Source organism: Danaus plexippus, chromosome 25, assembly GCF_018135715.1.
Source record: "Danaus plexippus chromosome 25, MEX_DaPlex, whole genome shotgun sequence".
In the NCBI taxonomy this organism is placed as follows: Eukaryota; Metazoa; Arthropoda; class Insecta; order Lepidoptera; family Nymphalidae; genus Danaus; species Danaus plexippus.
The window spans coordinates 5,232,146-5,251,336 of record NC_083553.1 but is presented as its reverse complement, the minus strand read 5'-3'; the positions used below and the strand labels follow the sequence as shown (position 1 = coordinate 5,251,336).

Below are 19,191 nucleotides of genomic sequence, written 5' to 3'. Positions count from 1 at the left end.
AACGTTTCCCGTAAAAAAAAAAAACAAAAAAAAACAAATATTATAATCAACAAGTTAATTTACATAATGTAAATACGAACTTAATGAACAAAAAACATATATAATTGATATAAAAACTTACGTATGACCACCAAGTTTATGACTATAAAACGCAAAGAACATCATCACTATACGTACAGCCACAGAATTATACACATAGAACAATATATAACGTTGGAAGTACGAGATGAACATAATAGTTCCTTTTTTGTAACCGGCTATCAATACAAGCTAACTTCCATTTTAATATAGCTGAGAGTTATTGATGCTAACGTAGTATGAATACTTAATACAATACCATTAGTTTACAATGTCGGTTAAATGTAGAGTAACCACTCTCCTTACTACTATTCCACATCCGTTAGACATTTTAATTACTGCTCTCAACTTTATTTGAATTAATATTAATTATTCATCGCAAATATTGTACATAAAATTTACATAAATTATAAATTTCATATCCTCAATTCAGTTTATGACTGTGGGTAGTTTCATCAAAATCGGTAAAGCAGTAAGGAGGTTAATAGAAACAAACAAACAAACAATCATTACTTGATATATGCCGCGGTTAGGTTCAATGTAGAAAATGGTTAAGTATGATGTTTAATGTGACCCCAAAAGCCTTAAGGCTTAAATGCATGAACTCAAACCAGTCTCACAACAAAAAAGGTAAAAAAATTTATAACATTATATATAATGGAAACACTTTGCCCGTTTCCATTACACTTAACAAGTTATATAATGAATAATATACATATTTTATTATTCACATAAATAAAAATAAATTAAAAAAATCTCAGATGAGATTAGCGAAATTATATTTTATGATAACAGCTCTCAGCCAGTGAGTACCATTAAAATGAGTCCGATCGTTCTGGAGAATAGTGAAAACAAACAGACAGATAGACGGCCACAAATTAAAAGAATGCTCTTTTAATATAAGCGCCGAAAATGAGCTTCATTCATATTGAATTTGCTTAATTTAAGATTATGAACTAACGAATGTACATTAAGATTTTAAAGAAAGATCCCATCCCAACAACTAGCTGTTTGTCACACTTCAACGCATCTAACATACGGGTGAAACCGAGTTCACAGCTTGTATATATAACAACGTAAGTATGTCAGACGTTAACGTAAGAGCGCCGTAACTGGGTCGTGTACGTCATCTCACGTATTACGTAACACGTAATCATTTCCTTGTGTGTCTTCCTAGAGAGTTATATTTAAACACACACACACACACACACACAAACATACACACATAAATATATAGACAAATAATAATTAAAAAAATATATTTTTCAACATACAATATGTCATTACGGTTTACGAGGAAAGTCAAAATGGTTCTGTATTTTAAATTAAAAAAAAAATACAAAAAATACGTATTTTTATGAATATATAAAACCTGTCGTACGCAGTAAGTAAAACTGTATTCGTACAGGAGTTTTCGTGTAAGTACACATATACGGATAGTTTAGAGTTTTTCTTTGTACGTCGATAGTATCATATGCGATAATTACTGCGTGTGTAACTGGATGCCGGTTGTTTTTAGGTTGAAAATGCAGACATGTGATAAGGGTGGTCTACTGTAACGCAGATTAAACTTGACTAACTTCTTTGCTACTTCCAAAATCAATTCCTCCTGTCCTTATAACTTTATCTTTTCGTATTAGCACCTACTCATTACACGTGAATCGCGCAGAGACGCTGTCATCCTCATTAATGGAATCAGACATTCAGAATTTCTCAAATTTCCATCATCAGTTCCCGATATAATAAAAGACAGCAGCTGTTTGCATTGCTATAAATATATTTTATATTCTGTCCTTAATTACCTCATCCGTATAACGATTATTTATGATGAAGCGAGTTACTTTTTTATGTGACACAAAAACTGAAAGCCGAATTAAATCGTTGTTCCAAATTAAGTGTGCAAAAACGCAGTACGGAGCTATTTTTTTAAGTAAATAAAGCGACAGGAGTATTAAAACACAAGATTTATTACGACGAACGACTGCTCAATAGACTCTAAGTATTATTTCAATAACATCTTCATTTAATATAAGTTTTTGTTAACGACTGTTAATGTATCGAAGAAAGCAGACGGAGTCGCGGGTAAGAGCAAGTAGCAATACATAATCCAGACGGCATAAAACTCCTGACCACCGTAACCCAGCAACACGGTCATTGTTGCCACTCAAAAATGTTATAGCGTATCATTTGCAATTCGAGTCTCCGACGGCGGTCTTTGTTCTTGCGACTCGGACGATATTTCGGCAAAAGAACAGTTCTTAACACCAAACACATTTCTTTCAACTTTTATGTATCCGCGTCTTTTGTGTAGCGTCTCAGAACATCAAGTCTGCATCACTTGCGGCCATGGTCTTTCTTTGTGGTATTTTTTTATGACTGTAATGGTGGGCTACGTGCGAGTATTAAATTTTTTATGGTAAAATTAATGGACCTACCGTCGCAGCTTCGACCCCGGTTCGTGTCGATGAATTTTTTAGCAGACATTAAAAAAATTTCGAGCATTTAAGTACAAGCTTGAAACAAAGTTACAATAATTTGCAATTTTAATAACAATTTTTATATACCAGAAATTATTTAAATGTCATAAATACATAATTCCTGGTATCGTATGATGCCTTAACATCTGGTAACTGCAAATATATTGGAACGTGTATTGAACGGATGCCTCAAGGTGCACCTGGAAGACAGTGATCTCGATGGGAAACCACGGATCTGGCTGAGACCACTTAACCGGAGACCTTCTGGTACACGTCACACGCTGACAGAACATGTAGAAGATCAATCATTTTCATTTGACGTCTAGAAAGCTTTCGACAGCTTGTCAAATGATATTCTGTAAAAACTCAAGCGTGTTTTTTGCACGAAAAATCCGTTCGGATCAGCTTAAACTTTTCAGAACATACCCTCGGAATACACCGACCGTCTTCGGTTACTGGGTATGAGAGTGGCATCGAGCCTTAACTTTGAGCGGTTCATCGAGTCTAGTCCGAAGGAACTTGATGTCCTTACGATGGTACGTCAAAACTTTACCCCGGAACTGCTTCATTCTCTACAGAGCACAAGTCCGGTCGCGTGTTGAACGTTTTCTCTTGGATTTGTATTCCGCGGAGACGCATTGGTACATTGCTTTCTGGTGAACACCAGGGAGTCTTTAACGGCAAAGACCCGGTATATCAAAGATATCAGTTCCGACCAGAGAGCTGGTTAAGTTATTCATTCAGAGTGGTTTTATACCTAAATTATATTTATATTGAAGAATTTTACCATTATTATTATTATTTTATTCGTGTTTTTTAGTTATTTTCTATATCAATAATATTCTGCACACTATACGGCTTCATCCAACTTTACGTGGGAATATGTCATTATCAACATTTGTTAATATCACAGTGAGCAATTATTATCTCTGTTAATTAATTGGTTATTATAGTATTAGTTAACTGAACTATTCAATTATTATGAAGTCACGTGACACAAAAAAAAAATGGCATTTCATGGGCACAAAGCCGCGGGATATAGCAAGTTAGTATATATGTAACCCTGCTATGCGTGTATATATATATATATATTCAGCAATAAAACTTATTCCCAACAATTTAAATGCTCTTTAGTTTTAATTTGTTTAGTAAATTACGACCACCGCGACATTCACCCAATGTATTTGTACAATGTTATAAAGGCAGGCGAAATATTTGAAACAAGGACTAATTCGTCTACAGGTGGAGACACTCCTGTGGAGACTAACAAACTCAGCGACGGTACAAGCTAATCAGAGTTATTTACATACAGACGTACTATGTGTGGGAATAATAAAAATATATAATTAGTTACAACATAGTAACATAAGAAACAGAGGATTAACATACATACATGGCGTGCTCGCTATTGTAGCAAACAAACATGTGCGCTGTAGTTATGTAAATATTCAAACATTTAGGATGATCGCCTTAACCGCTGTTTGGTATGCGGTGTGGGACGCCCGCTGGACAGAGAATGGAACAGCGCTGTGATTTAACTGTGCTATTATAAATATGAATGTTTGCATGTCTGTTACATGGTTATGCGAAAACATAAAAATTAATCGAGATTCTAGCCTGTATTATTACCACTTGTGGTTGATTTGCCTATTTTCGTCAGATTAATTTCAGGAGCCCAGACGATGTCATGTGCGGAACCGTTTTTTTATAAATTTTACTCATAACGCACCGTATGTAGTTCGACGATGCTGACTTGTGGTAAGTATACATACAGATCTCAAAACTAATCGAATTATACTACGAAGAAGGACGACTAATGCTAAATTCAAGGGTGAATTCTGTGAATAAAATCATTATTACCTAAAACCTTTCGTTATAGACGACACACACACACACACACATATATATATATATATATATATATATATTTGGGGCTTGCAACGGATATTCGGTTACTTTCGGTATTCCGGCTATTCGGCTGCCTTCATTATATTCGGCCGAATAATTAAGTAATATAATAAGTTATAGTATTTAAAATTAATATACGTGTATTATTATGTACACTATCCACTGCACGTAATTCTTTAGTTGTGTGTAGACGTTAGTTATCATAACCACGTGTTGGCGCGGTCGATCAGAGCACAGTGTCATGTTTCATTACTAGTCCTGAACATACGAAGCGTATTTTCAACGTACGTATACGACCGAAGTACAAAACAATCTGTTTAGTCTGATTATGACAACTGGTGGTAATAGATTTGATTATTCAAAAATAAACGAACACATTTTTTTTTATTAACTATTACTTTTGATTTTCGCGAATATTATATAGAAAGTTAAAACGTGTATCATTCTAATATATATATATAATATTTGAAAGGTGGCAAACGAACAGACGGCCTACTTGACGGACAGTAGTCACCGTCGCCCACGGACGTATGCAACATCCATGTTTGCGTTGCCAAATTTGATTGTTGAGGAAGAGGAAGGAGTGGGCATAAGGAAATGGTAGGATGGGGTGGGAACGGGGAAAGAGCAACCGGCTCTCTCACTCATCGGAGGAAACGCAGATCAAAGACTACTTCACGCCGACCTTCTGTGAGAGGCTGGTACTTCCCCTGTCGAGCCAGCCCATGTTCGAGCTGCTGTAACTTGACCACAGCTAGGCCCTACTACCTTTTACTATATATATATATATATATATATATTATTCAGACAGCATTAACAAAGCCAGCACGTTTTGTTACAGTACAAGTAATTCAACGGATATTATTTCCATAGATTCTGAACGATGAATATTTTGAAAGTATGAAATTTTTTTTTGATTAGATTTATTTTATATGAGATTATTTGTGTTATTGAAATTATATATATATATATATTTAATAAAGCTGTTGCGAAGCATGGAATTATCAGAAAAACACTCAAGATTCTTGTTTAAACTTTCAAACTTTTAGAAAATACAGAAAAGAGTTTAATTTAAATAAACAATTTCGGTTAGACATTGAAACTTACAACACGAAAGTTAAAAAAAAATCCACATTTAATTGATACAGAATGCTTTCTCGGTGAACCGGAATAAGGTATTTTTTTTTTCAATCACATATTCAGCTCACCCTATTCGAAATCTCTGTTCACGCCACTGATATATATATAAATAATTTTTTTATTTTACAATATAAAGAAATAAAACACAAATTTATATGTACCTGTAATCTCGTCAAAAGGAATATTTAAAACCCATAAGAGAATAGACGGTTTAGAAAAACAAAATTTATGTCAGTGCTATAATTTTCTAAATCCATCATATAGTGAACATCCTATATCTCGGCTCTAACGTTAACGATGCAACTACCATCATAGTATTGTCGGCATAACGGACACCCAACACCAAGCGTAGTTTTATCACATCCGTTACCCTCAACCAATCGCTTAATTTTATTCAAATAAAAAATTATTATTTACCCCCTTTACAATAATCTAAATTTATTGAACAAATAATAATAACAAAAAAAAAACTTACCTTACAATTTTGAGAACACAAAAAAAATTTAAACATATCAGCCGAGGTCAATGACACTTGACGTCAGAATAAAAATAATTAAAATTTAAAGTTCACTGTAAAAGACATTTTATATATATATAACATTCATATAACATCTACGACTCACCAGCTCGGCTACAATTCTCTTGTCCAGTCGTTGGCATTCATTCATCGGCTTAATGAATGTGTGAGCTGGATTCGGCTTCGACGGCTGTAAGGAAATATATACACTTTAGTATAAAATATATCTCATCATTTCCTTTAAGGATACTTTTGTTTATATAATATAAAAATTTATCACATTTTCTTAGAAATCAAGTGATTTGAATTAAAAATATAATATGTATAGTGACTTATCCTGTAACAGAGAGAAGTAGTTTTTTGGGAGGGACATCAGCTGATGCCTAACTTTGACTTATAATCCTAACATATAATCAAATAAGAAATGTGAGTGAGGTGAAAAAAAATCACTTCACCTATTTGATGTACTTAAAAGCTAAAAATATTATCAGAGTATTACTCTAATATGTAAAGAGCTATAAATGCACATAAATTATATGAACAAAGTGCAACAACTCCAACTATTACCTAGATATTTTAATTTTGTTTAGGTTTTATTTCGTAACAATAGAACGGTCTGAGAGAAATGACCAATATATAAGTATATACCTTCTTAACCGACTGCAGCGCTCGGTCGATGTCTTTTATAGAGTGTATCGACACATCCAGCGTTGAAGATTCATGCTTCTCTTCTTTTGTGCTACTTTTCTTAACATCTGGTTGCTAGAAGACAAAATATATAATTAGCATAGCTGGATCAATTTTGATGAATTTTAGTATAAAAATAGTTAACAACCAAGAAGAGCTCTACATATACTGGTTTATTTATGAGAATAATTTTCATAGATATATTACATTAAATATAATATATATTTATTTATCATTTAAAAATTATTTACTTTTAATTTATATTCCTAATGTACATAGAATAAAATTATCAATTTAATCATACTACAATAATTAAAATTTTCATCTTAATTTTCAAAGACAATCTAACTTTTTTAAATAGATGAAACTTGGCTGAATGTAATAAATTTTATCTTAAAAAAATAATAATAATGCATGATATTTACTTACAAAGCTGTGATGGCTGAGATCGTCCTCCCAGTTATTGATCTGGTCAGCGAGGGCGGCCAGTCTCCCAAACTTCCTCCTACCCTCAGTCCTCTCCACCTTCGGCTTCTCCTCTGGCACCAGGGGAGGGGTATCACATGTGAACTGTTGTTCCGTCCGGTGAATAGGTGAGGATAGATTTGGTTTATCTGAAATTATATAAATATATTGCTCTTAAATTCATCCAGGGGCTTGATGTGGGTTTATTTATGTTTATCAAACAAACTAACATATAGGTATATCATGTGATAGTCCAACTTTGTATCTTTTTAGACACATACATACATACATATAATATGTATTTGACAATCCCACATATATCAGTATTATTTCAACAGCATTAAATTTTTAACATTTGTACTATAAAATATTAAGTGTTTAATTTTGTTAAGAAAAGTTTTAGGATATTTCGATATTAAATAATAAATTAATTGTTCTCCATATAACTATAATGTAGAATTAAAGACTTTAATAATGGATACTATTTATAGGTATTAATTCTAAATAAATTAACTTAATAAATTTAATGTATATATATATATATAAATAATCACTGTACATAACATAGCTCACCTGAATACAAGTTCCCAAGCCGATCCAATCTCGATTTAACATTCTGACGGAGACCACTCTTATCATTCTTCGTCTCCATTTCTATTGCCTTGATTTCTTTTTTTGGACTTTCATCTAAAATTAATTGAATTTTAAACATGTGCAGTAACACTATTTACAATTTAAAAGCCAATTACACATATATAAGGGAATATCTTACAGACTGTATGAACATGTATTTTCATTGATGTAAACTTTCCACCTCTCTTAATATTGTTATTTGATAAAAATCAATTAATATGTATATAATTTTTTTATTCACAAAACAACAACTTCCAACACGTACCTTGTATAACTAAATTAACCAAAACCAATGAAGCAATATCTGAATTAACATGATGTTGTTTACATACAAATAAGTCATTTAATAATTATTCCTGGAATCACCTCAGTGAGTAATGTCGAAATATTCGAAACGGGGAAAACAAAAATTAATTATGCTATTTAATTTCCTGATAAGAATATTTACTTAGTTCGTGGTACATTAGGTAATGGATTTTATAAGATTAATCGTTGATGTACAAAAAAAAAATTACGTTATTTTACCAAATATTAAAAAAAAAAAAAATATTACGTATCAAAAGGAAATGTGTTGTTCAAGGAATAACTTATCTCTTGATAAAGATCTCTACTAGAAACCCTTTCATTAGAGATCAAGGGTATACATATGGCTTTACTGAATCTGATAGTCATTTGTTATTTATTTTAGACTGTGACAATAAAAAAATGATAAAAGGCAAAGTAAAAAAATGTTCAATGCCTATTATTATTTTTAAACCCAATTTATGTCTCTAGAAAGTCGTAATTAACTAATTATTAGGCTTTTGTTATATATTTGTAACTTAAAGAACTTAAAAAGTTCTGTTTTGAAATGTCACAGCAGAAGTAAGTGCTTTCTTCTGTTTATTAAGATATATTCAATTATTATTAGAGACTGTAATTGTGTAATAGAAGTGTTTTTCATCAAAATAGGTAATATAATAAATTTTTATAGAAAAAACAATTGATATTACATTAGTTTCTCCTTTAGAGCATTGACAAATTCTGTTACAAAAAAGATTTTCATCAAGTGAATATTACAAGAGGTGGACTTATAGTTAAATAATTAATAGTTATACATATTTTTATTTAATTGAACAGAACTATACCTTGCTAAATAACTTGAAAACTAGATATCTTAAGTTAATTGAAGCCACAGGTTGGCCTTGTCACATTGCTATGGAGAGATCATAAAATCCTGTTGCTCTAACTGGTTTTATGTACTGACAGACAGTATAGCTATATGACTTACCTTCTAATTCCTTGATGACCACATTATTGGCGGTATCCAAGCCAGCGTCGTACGTGATACTGATGGGGGCGTCTCTTTCTTCAACTTGTACTTCGATCTGAATGTCGTTTCTATGTGATATGTTTATCTCGACAGATACATCTGAGTTACGACGAGTGAGGCTACTCTTGGGGCTTTTGAATTCCTTTTTTGTTACAACAATATCGTTTTTAACTCGCTGGGGGGATGAGTAATCTGATTTCGGTATCACTTTCTTTATAATTGGTGTATTACAATTAACTGGCTCTTTGGATTTTCTTGGCGACGATACTTGCTCTTTAGCTTTTACGGGAGATTTTACAGGAGATGCTTGACTTTTAATAATATTCTCTTGGAGTGGTTTGCGTTTTGGAACAGCTTGACCGGAATTCGCTAGTTTTTGGTCGATTTTCTCTTGTCTGGCCCGCGCTCGCTCTAACATTCTCTGTAGAATTTTAATACAACTTAGCTAAAACTCAAATACGTTACGCTTAATCGTTCCAGGGTCTTGACTGAAACCTACCTGAGTAAAAGGCTCCATGTTCAAAAAAAGCTTGTAACTTTGATATATTCACAGACACAATCACACGGCACACATAATATTAACGCAGCTTTTTTTAAATACTTTAGTAAACAAAAATAAAATTCATTGATGTTAGATCCGTTTTCACTTTCAACGTAATTTCAACCGTTACCACTTTGACATTAACAACAAACCGAAATTTTTGAATCCATGGTCGGAACGGTTAGGCACTTTTCAACAGAGGGCGTTTGTTCGAGTGCTACAGATAAAATATTACACAGTGTAACGAAAGAAAGAAAAAATATGTGTATTGTAGTTATTTTAGTTATGATGTTTTTTTTACATTAAACTTCTTCACAGACTTAATATACGTGTTTGTAATTTTTTATTTTAGAGATACATATTATTTATGACAACTTGCAATGTTAGTCAACCCCACCGAATAAAATTCTACATTTGATTGTAATGAGTCTATTAATGTACGTAAATTTTCTACATATATATTTTCATGTTATTTTTTATTGAAAATTAAGTACCGATTTGGATGTGGTGTTCGAAAAATAAAATATTTTGTCAATTAATTTTATTAGGGTCGAATATATAAAATATTAGGATTACTCAAGATGTCTTGGAAACATAAAAGAATTTTTGTTAATATTTTTAAATGGCACATTTCTGAATTCCATCAATTTGATGCATAAAGCCATGAACAATTAGTGCACGACTTTACGATATTGCTTGATTTTTTTATTAGGCGCTACATATGAAAACTTCAAAAAAAACTAAAGTGCAAAACACTTCATTACATCAAAGGCAACATAGTACAACAAGTTCGTTTTCTATCTCTATATACTCTGTACCAACGGGAAGTAATGAATATGTAAAAAAAAAACTTTTGCTTTAGTAATAAATTATATGCTTGATTTTATTTTATAAGACTGTAATATTGGTAGTTTTGTTATAAATATGGAGGTGCTTCATACTCTAAATTCTAGATGAACAAACAAGTCAGTCGCTATATATATGTTTTGCTTTAATAGAAAATTAGAAACTGAATTGAGAAAGATAATTTGAAATCAAATTCTCATAGTCTACGATACAACAAAGAAATTAAAAATAACCTACCTTGTTATACTTTAACAACCGATATACTCAAATATTTATTAAGACAGTAAGCAGAAGAATAAGGAAAGGCGTTTTTCCTTATTTCCAAGCTTTGTTGTATGTATAGGTGTTATTTAATTGGATAAATAATGGTAGCCGCGTCTTTAAAGTCAATCCACACATGCTCCCGAGCATTGCCTCACGAGAGTCGGAGAACAGTACAGCGTATACATTCACATGCAACGGTTGTGTGAAATATAATAAAAAACAAACAATGGGTAAGTTTGCATTACAACTGTATTTATTACATGAATTTAGTATCTGTTTTACAGATAATAATCAGTGAAAAACGTCTCAGAATATAAAATATTTTTATTATTTTTACAATCAAATTATTTGATACTATGAAGATTGCTTAAATATTGAGATTAACACAACCTTCACTTATATCTTTAAGTAAAAGTTTTATTTTAATGAATGAAATGGTTTTAATTTTAAATAAATATCCAAATTATATCCATATCCATAAATTATTTTTCTGCAACATATCTTATAGCGGTGTTTAACAACCGTTTAAAATTGATTATAAACAAGTTATCAATAGCACAACAAATATACAATTTAGTGAGTTTTTACGATTTATAAAATGCTTTTTAAATAATGGGATTATGTATGTAGATTTTTCATTTTTGGTTTATTATATACGTATATGTTCTGACAATACCGATCAAGTTTTACGTACACATAAATGCTTTTGAAATTTCCACTCAAGTATTCGCTAATTGTATTTTTTAGCAGAAAATTAATAAAGTGCTATCTATTAAATAGATTAATAAAATGTTATCAAAATTATGGACTTATAAATTAAACCATAGCCCAAGAGAACACTAATAACCCGATCACTCTTCACCTTCACTTTATGTCAGGGTCAAATTGTCAATTCATACAACGCTTTATTATATTATTACTGTTTGTCAAAGACTAAAAAAAGTAGTAAAAAGAAACATTTATTGCATTGTAATTATATTTTTAGAAAAGAAAACATTAAGATTATAAAATATGTTAAATTAAAAAGTAGTGATCGCTTATATTAATTTAGACATTTGAGATTTAAAATTCAATTGATTTATTTTAAAAGATCATATCATATATTGAACCTTTTAAATATACTAACCTTCGAATATTCATCAATAATACAACTGTAAACACTAAAAACATCATTAATAATTAATGAGAGTCTGTCCACGTGAAATTTTTAGTTTTGATTAAGAAGGAAGAAAAAAATTCACATATAACAGACATAAACATAGCTCACTTTTTTTAATTCGGTTAAAAAGACAGATTTACTAAATGTCTGACGTCATTACATTCGCAACACAGTTTTCGTAAAGCGGTTTATTGACAGCCGCTGAGACAGAGATCAATGATTATTGTATGTTTGTACCTACTTAAACTATTCTTTTCCTTAAATATTGATATTTCTATGGTATTTCTATTATATTATAAACAAAAATTTGTAAGTGTAGGACAGGAGAAAGATGACATCTTATTTTTGATGAAAATATGGGTAAAGTTACATCACTATCCGTACCTGTGTGAGGAGGTAAAATCGCGAATTTTTGTAACCAGATCACTAATAACGTGCTGTTATATAAAAACAGTTAAAGATATTAAACTGCTCAACTTACAACTTATATGTAAGCAGTAAGTCAGTTGGCAAAGCAACTGGAACGCGATATCCCGGAAGTAATTCTTTGCATCAATAATCCCTTTCCTTTACGAAAATTTCATATTGTATATCTAAGTTGTAAGAATGTTCTCATATTCTATACGCCCGCAAAATGTTAACCATTAACTACATAATAAACTAAAAGGGAATTGCAATAAATTATACAAAAAGTTATAAAGCCAGTGGCCCACCAACAGAGTAAAAAACGCTTTTATAAAATGGAAATCCCGCGTCTCTGTATTCACTCATCGCTGAGTGTTATTTACTTCGGAACATGAACTCATTTGTATGTAAGAGTATGTATATCAAATACGCTTAATATGAAAGAAAGATTCAAATAAAAATATATCTTCTACGTCCTTAATGTTTTCTATATAAGTATAAAATACTTAAAATTTAAGAAATCACACTTCTTTCAAGACACCTGAAAACAATAAGCTTCAGTGTGTTTAGTCCAATTTTTCATCGACACGACTTTAAGTACGTAGTGTGTCCCGTTTTCCATTTAATAACCTACGTTAATACTGTAATGTGAAGATTTATGGGCGAAAAACTATTAACGCTACGTAAGTAGTGACAAGTGATGAACATACTGGCGTCTCATTTACTTAATACTGGTGGTATTAGTAATTAAAAAGCCTCCCAAAAACAATTCTATATAATATTATATGTGTGACTAATATAATCGTCGTCTATCCTCCATTATTCATCACCTTCAAAGGTAGTTACCTACAACTCATTAGCCTGATGACGTCATTATTACTTCTCAAACGGTGTTATCCTAAATGTGTATTAATTTTCAAATGTAAGATAAATTAGTTTAAGATTAGTCTTTTAATTTAAGTTATATCGTAACTATTTAACACTGACTCGAAATATATTAAATGATATTTAATAAAAGAAAAATTATGTTCTTGAGGCAATTATTAATAAACGCCATTTTGACAACGGTTACGTCGATATTCTTGTTTCATCGTTAATGAAAGACGAAACATTCTTATTATTAATAATTAAAAGTTGATAATATCTTTCAACTTGTTACAATATTTAATTTTTTCTAACATTTGGTCACTATTAATTTATAGTATGTATCCAACCTCCTTTCGATTTAAATATAGCCACAGTCACTTTAAATTAATATTGGCGGGAAATTTTATTCTTATAACAGATAATTGCAATCCATTATAAAGAAACAAGCTACTATTATTTCAAGTTAATATGTGAAAATGTAAAAAAATTCTTAATTTGCTACATGATAGCAGAGTCACTTTAAGGACTCTCTGATTCACAGAGAATCATCAAATTTAATTTGAAACTCGTAAGGAAGCAGAGGACTTCATTACACTCTGTATAAATAACATCACACTTACAATTAATTGAAAATACACATTTATTGTTAATATTATTTAATGGAAATGTTCTATTAAGTTTTTTTTTTCCAAAATTCTACTATATACATATCATCACGCCTTACCTACCAATCTTAAATCGTATCTTTAACCAGAACAAAGTCATTTATTAATAACATTAATAGAGCTGACGTTAATATATAACATTCTAACTAATTATATTTCAATAACGCAAATATGACAAATATAATGACATACGTCCGACGAGTATAATGGTCATATAGTAATTATAAAAAAAATCTAGAATAAAAGTCGTGTAAGTTACTTCTAATATCACTTATTAGCCAGTGAAATCCCCATCAAAATCGATCCAGCCGTTGCAGAGATTAGCCAAAACGAACAAAAGAACAGACAGCAATTGTAAAAAAAATATATAGTTTAAAATCCGTGTATATATTATTATGATTGAGTTTGAAGCGGTAATTTTAATATTACAAACAGATAGCAACTTTATTTATTAGTATTGATATTAGGGACTTCCCAATATTAGTCCAGAAACCTACATGCTTTATCTAAAGAGGACGCAAGTAAATAAACGTCGTTATTGTAAACTTGACATTGACGAATGAGTTAGTAATTCAACAGGCTGTGATAAAAATCACAATAAAATAAATAAACAAATAAATGATAAAACAAATTAGTATTTTTTTTAAAATTCAGGCCTTAGGTACGTCAATAAGAGAAAATTTCTTACAATTCTCGTTTAGTTTTCTAAATGATGCGGTGATAGGTAAAGTAGGTATGCACATAAAGAAGATTTTTTTTATTAAAATTTCTAAATGAATTTATTATAAAATTATAAAGATTTTGTTGGAAAGTACTTATCAAACTAATATACTTAGATTTAATATATGTCAAGAAAAAATATTCCAGTAAGTATTCTACAAAGAGTCCTTTTCATGAACGTATTCCCGCGTTGATTTTCGGAACTAAACTTGACAGGTCGGCCATGTTGTCGTTTGTCGACGTTATCAAGTTCAAGTTTTTGTGAGTTTTTAGCCAGCTTTGGGCATTTTAAAGATTGTTTACAATGCTAAAAGTTGTAAAAAGTTCGGCTCGAGAAATGATATTGAAGGAGAAAGAGTTTTACAATGACTGCGTTCGCCATATTGCATTTGAAATGACGTCACTTGCCATTTATAATTTTTTTATAATTAGTCACCAATTATAACTTTCATGTATAATAAAAAATATATTTATTTCAACTCAGTATCATCGGTTAAGGACAAATCTATTAAAATTTAATTGCAGAATAATGCGAAAAATCATTAGAGATTTTTTTTTGTCCTTTAGAATTTCTTTCTGACTGAGTTTTGTCAGCGCCCTTGTTGTTACCGCAAAATAAATATTATAAATGTTACAATTTATAATTTTGATTATAAATATATCAGTGAATGTAATATATTTCTTTAGGTATGTAGTTATTATTTTCAGTTGTATTAAAAAATAATAAAAAAACAATTATATTCTGTTGAAAATTATATCACTTGAATTGCATTTTGAGTTTGTACAATATCTCGAATAACTATGGAGTTTATACACTTACTTAAAAAAAGTAATATATAAAATGAGAATATGCAAATTCGATTCATATACATAATCAATAGAGAACAAACACTGTAAACAAAAACTGGTTTTAATATAAAAACTTTTTGGATCGCAAACTTTTTTGTCTGTCTTATTTGATTAATAGTAATAGGATTTGAATAAATTTTGTAGTCGTTAGCCGCTATCTAACCCGTTTTCCAATATGGCTGATAGTTTCTTTTGTAAAAGTAGGACCTGATGTAAAACAGTTTTTTAAAAATAGTATTATTCTAATAATATAATTGTCATATGCAGATTCTTATACAATATTATGTTATTATAAGACAGTATTTTCTTGACTTTAATAAAAAGTTTATACGGTAGAATAGGATTTATTGCCTTTCGTATAAATTGTGATTTTATTGAGATAATAAAAATATCTTTATTATGCAAGAAATCCAAATCTTAATCCCAATCATCCGAAATGCTACACAAATATTGACCATTTCATACTTATTTAAAAGTTCTGAGAAGTCTTTGTCTTTTCAATCGAATAACTATCAGTTTTTTTCAGTTTACTGTCCACGGACTGTTAGCACGTAATTTTTATCTTTACAACAAGTTAACGTATTAAAAAGACATAAAGAAATTTTTTTATCTTTGCACCAATAAACCTTCCTTGATCACCAAAATACTATAATGTCCGACGTTTTCTGAAGGATAAACCAGCGGTTCCTGAGATTAGCCGGTACAAAGAGACAGACAGATATACAGATAAAACATTTAAAAACTTCAACTTGATGTAGGTGTCGTATATATTTAAATGGTTTTAGTGAAAAGTTCTTAAATTGTTATTACAAACAGACACTTTAATTTAAATATATATTATTATTACTAATATATATGCTTCAATGTCCGACCACTGCTCCGATTTAAAAAAACATCTTTATAGTGTAGAGAAAGAAAATTGAATGTTTTATTTTTTTATAGTCTGTTGAAATCCGAGAGAATAGTATGTTATAATTAGAATATTTATAAAATAATATAAAAAGCGATTATTATCTTACCAATAGTAAGATTATATTAGATAATCTACTTTGATACAATTATACGGTCATTTTCTCATTGTGTACGTTAAAACTGTAGGTGTTTAATTGGACCAGATCAGACATATTTATGTCTCGCGCGGTTGAGTTTCATCTCAGTCAGTGGGGGTTAAACTATTTTTGTGTACCATTTACAGATACTAACAGACCCTTCATTTACATTGGGCTGTAGTAGTGTTGCCCAAATGCAAGAACAAGACGAGACTGGGCCAGTCTTAGTCTTGGTCTTGCACTCCCAGTCTTGATCTTGGTCTTACACTCCCAGCCTTGCATTTTTGCAAGAACAAGATCAGGCCGGATTTTGGGCAACACTAGGCTGTAGTCAAGCCAGTAGTATCCAGTTAAATATCCACTAAATATATAATCATCATCATTCATTCCAGGTTCCATCACTATCACGCTGTCCGTACTCGCCGTGTGCATCGTCGCCTTTACAGATGCCGGTAAGAAAAAAAATTATATCTCAGATTTTCACGTAGTATTATTCGAAAAACGTAGTTTCATTTAAGAAAAATTGCATCCTATTGCAATAGATTTGATCTACATATAAATAGTTAACATCTACAACAGTTTACAGTATTCATTCAAATAAAAAGATTAGTTTATTGAAAAACATGTAACAGTTTGTTTAATTTGACGTATCAAACTCATAGTAAAGATATACGAAATAAACACTATTATTGTTTGTACGTCATTATATATTTTTAAATTTTGTACATATAAGCAGTTTTCTAGCCAAAAAAATAATTTTATTTATCTCATATAAAAATCATTGAGACATTGTAATAAAAACACTATTCAAAATTAAAATTGGATACCATAAATATTAATTTAAATAAATTTCAATCCAGATATTTAATTTTCCTTAAGTTATTCTAACATATTATATTCTCAGCTTCAGGGAGTTGTCCGTTACCTTCAAAGATCTACAGCTGCAGTCCTAAGTGCGTCCAGAACTACGACTGTAGCCACGGCAAGGTCTGCTGCCCTAACTCCTGCAACACCAAGTCCTGCGTCGACCTAGCCACATTCGGAGGCGCTAATAACGGCAAGGATAAATATTCACAATGTATGTACCTAGTTAATATTACTAACAGATTTCCAGAACATTTATATATGTATATAGTCTTATATCAACGTAATTAGTCAATTAATCAAGATATTAGTGTAACCGACCACCTTTGACCTGTGAACGATGAAACTGTCAATACAATAATAACTATAGATAACTTATATAAATCATACTTAGGATACACTACAGTAAACGTGCAAATAATTTCTAAACATGCATTTAAACTAAATATATTGAAGTAAACGGCATATAAAATAAATAATTAACAGAAAATAAACATTAAATAATCGTAAAAAACGATATTTGTCATTAAAACAGTCACAATTCAATGCTGGGGAATAAATACCTTTCATTGAGAATACAGAAGGAAGGAAAAACGTGAGAATGGTTCTAAGAATTCAAACGACATACTCCCGACGTTTCCGTTACTTTGACGCAACCGTAATCATGGCACCGTTGTGATTTTGTTCTTAAAAATAATTATAAACGCGTACTGAATCCGAAAGATATTAATTTTATTTCAACAACTGTGACGTATTTATAATTTACGGCGTAATTTGAAATCTTTTAAATAGTTTATTACTTTAATAGTTACGCTATCTTACTAATTTGGTTTTAAAATTATTATTAATTAATTAATTGACAATAATAAGAACAGAGGTTTTTCATGTCAAAGTCAGCGCTTATACCCCTCCCGGTGACGCTGTCAAAGCCAATCGCTGACAGCTACAGTCAAATCGAAACAAAGCGCTTAACATGTGCCAACTGTACGCTTAACACAAGCTGTACATAAAAAATATAAATACTATAATATGAAAAAAAATTGTTCTCATGATTTTGACATATACGAGTGGTCGGAATAAATTTTGATTCTTTCACTCACAATTACTATAGGCATAAAACTACTTACTCCATAATATAGAAATAAATAAAGCGGTTTGCTCATTGAAATTAGATTCATTTATTATCTAATTAACAATTCTATTTAAACTGTGTTTGAAATATAATTATATGTGTGTTTGAAATATTATTATAATGAATAAAAAAATATTTATTGGTTATGTATTATACATCAATGTAGTGTTATTATGAATGCTTGTCATCTGCGGTAGGTGACGCTGATTTGTAGAACATGAGATATTTTCTAAATTTTCAGGCTAAATAAAAATAAACTTCTAGAAGTATAAGAAAAAAAATAACTCTTAATAATTCTAAAGAGTATGAGAGATAGAAAAAACAGCTTTGTAAATCTGTTTGAGTATAAAATTAATATGCATAACATTTAAATATTTTTGTCCAGCGGGCGGCGCCGGCGTGTACTGCAACAATCAGAAATGTAACTCCTTTGAAGTTTGCAAGTTGGATCCAGCCACAAAGAAAATGAAGTGCATGAGAGCTTAGATGGAATTAAATAAACCTAACGTATATCAAAACAGTTATGTTCATACATTTACATTTATATACAAAATAAAATATTTGTTTGTGAAGAATTTTTTTTTTTATTCACTTGTAAAACAATACCTGTTAT

The 19,191-nt window shown here is 30.5% G+C and overlaps 2 protein-coding genes across 8 annotated transcripts in view; one reads left to right on the top strand and one right to left on the bottom strand.

Annotated features, from left to right (window-relative positions):
- The window catches only part of LOC116775106 (anillin-like), a 33,357-nt gene extending 23,441 nt beyond the window's left edge, over window positions 1-9,916 (bottom strand). For 5 of the 6 annotated variants that reach the window (XM_061524570.1, XM_061524572.1, XM_061524571.1 and 2 more), the window contains exons 1-6: window positions 9,717-9,916; window positions 9,176-9,638; window positions 7,846-7,959; window positions 7,237-7,421; window positions 6,769-6,882; window positions 6,227-6,310 (exon numbers count right to left, since the gene is read on the bottom strand). In XM_061524570.1, coding sequence (XP_061380554.1) covers window positions 6,227-6,310; window positions 6,769-6,882; window positions 7,237-7,421; window positions 7,846-7,959; window positions 9,176-9,638; window positions 9,717-9,734 — 978 coding nt within the window. In that variant the 5' untranslated portion in view covers window positions 9,735-9,916. Of the gene's footprint in view, window positions 1-6,226; window positions 6,311-6,768; window positions 6,883-7,236; window positions 7,422-7,845; window positions 7,960-8,044; window positions 8,085-9,175; window positions 9,639-9,716 lie in introns of those variants that run through there. The other variant, XM_061524575.1, reaches the window with a different exon arrangement.
- Window positions 9,917-10,953: 1,037 nt separating this feature from the next.
- Window positions 10,954-19,153, top strand: LOC133319569 (waprin-Thr1). 2 transcript variants are annotated; one of them, XM_061524669.1, is made up of 4 exons: window positions 10,954-11,098; window positions 16,975-17,034; window positions 17,487-17,660; window positions 18,964-19,153. In XM_061524669.1, the coding sequence occupies exons 1-4, from the start codon at window positions 11,002-11,004 to the stop codon at window positions 19,062-19,064; spliced, it is 432 nt and encodes a 143-aa protein (XP_061380653.1). In that variant the 5' UTR covers window positions 10,954-11,001; the 3' UTR covers window positions 19,065-19,153. The 2 variants fall into 2 exon arrangements, with proteins under 2 accessions (XP_061380653.1, XP_061380654.1); XM_061524670.1 differs by lacking the exon at window positions 10,954-11,098 and adding an exon at window positions 16,647-16,728.
- Window positions 19,154-19,191: the final 38 nt, after the last annotated feature.

Bases quoted from the DNA above. Each gene is read 5' to 3' on its own strand.
- LOC133319569 (XM_061524669.1), top strand. From the start codon at position 11,002: ATGCTCCCGAGCATTGCCTCACGAGAGTCGGAGAACAGTACAGCGTAT. The intron at 17,035-17,486 runs GTAAGAAAAAAA...TTATATTCTCAG, and splicing joins CGTCGCCTTTACAGATGCCG to CTTCAGGGAGTTGTCCGTTA. The intron at 17,661-18,963 runs GTATGTACCTAG...ATTTTTGTCCAG, and splicing joins CAAGGATAAATATTCACAAT to CGGGCGGCGCCGGCGTGTAC.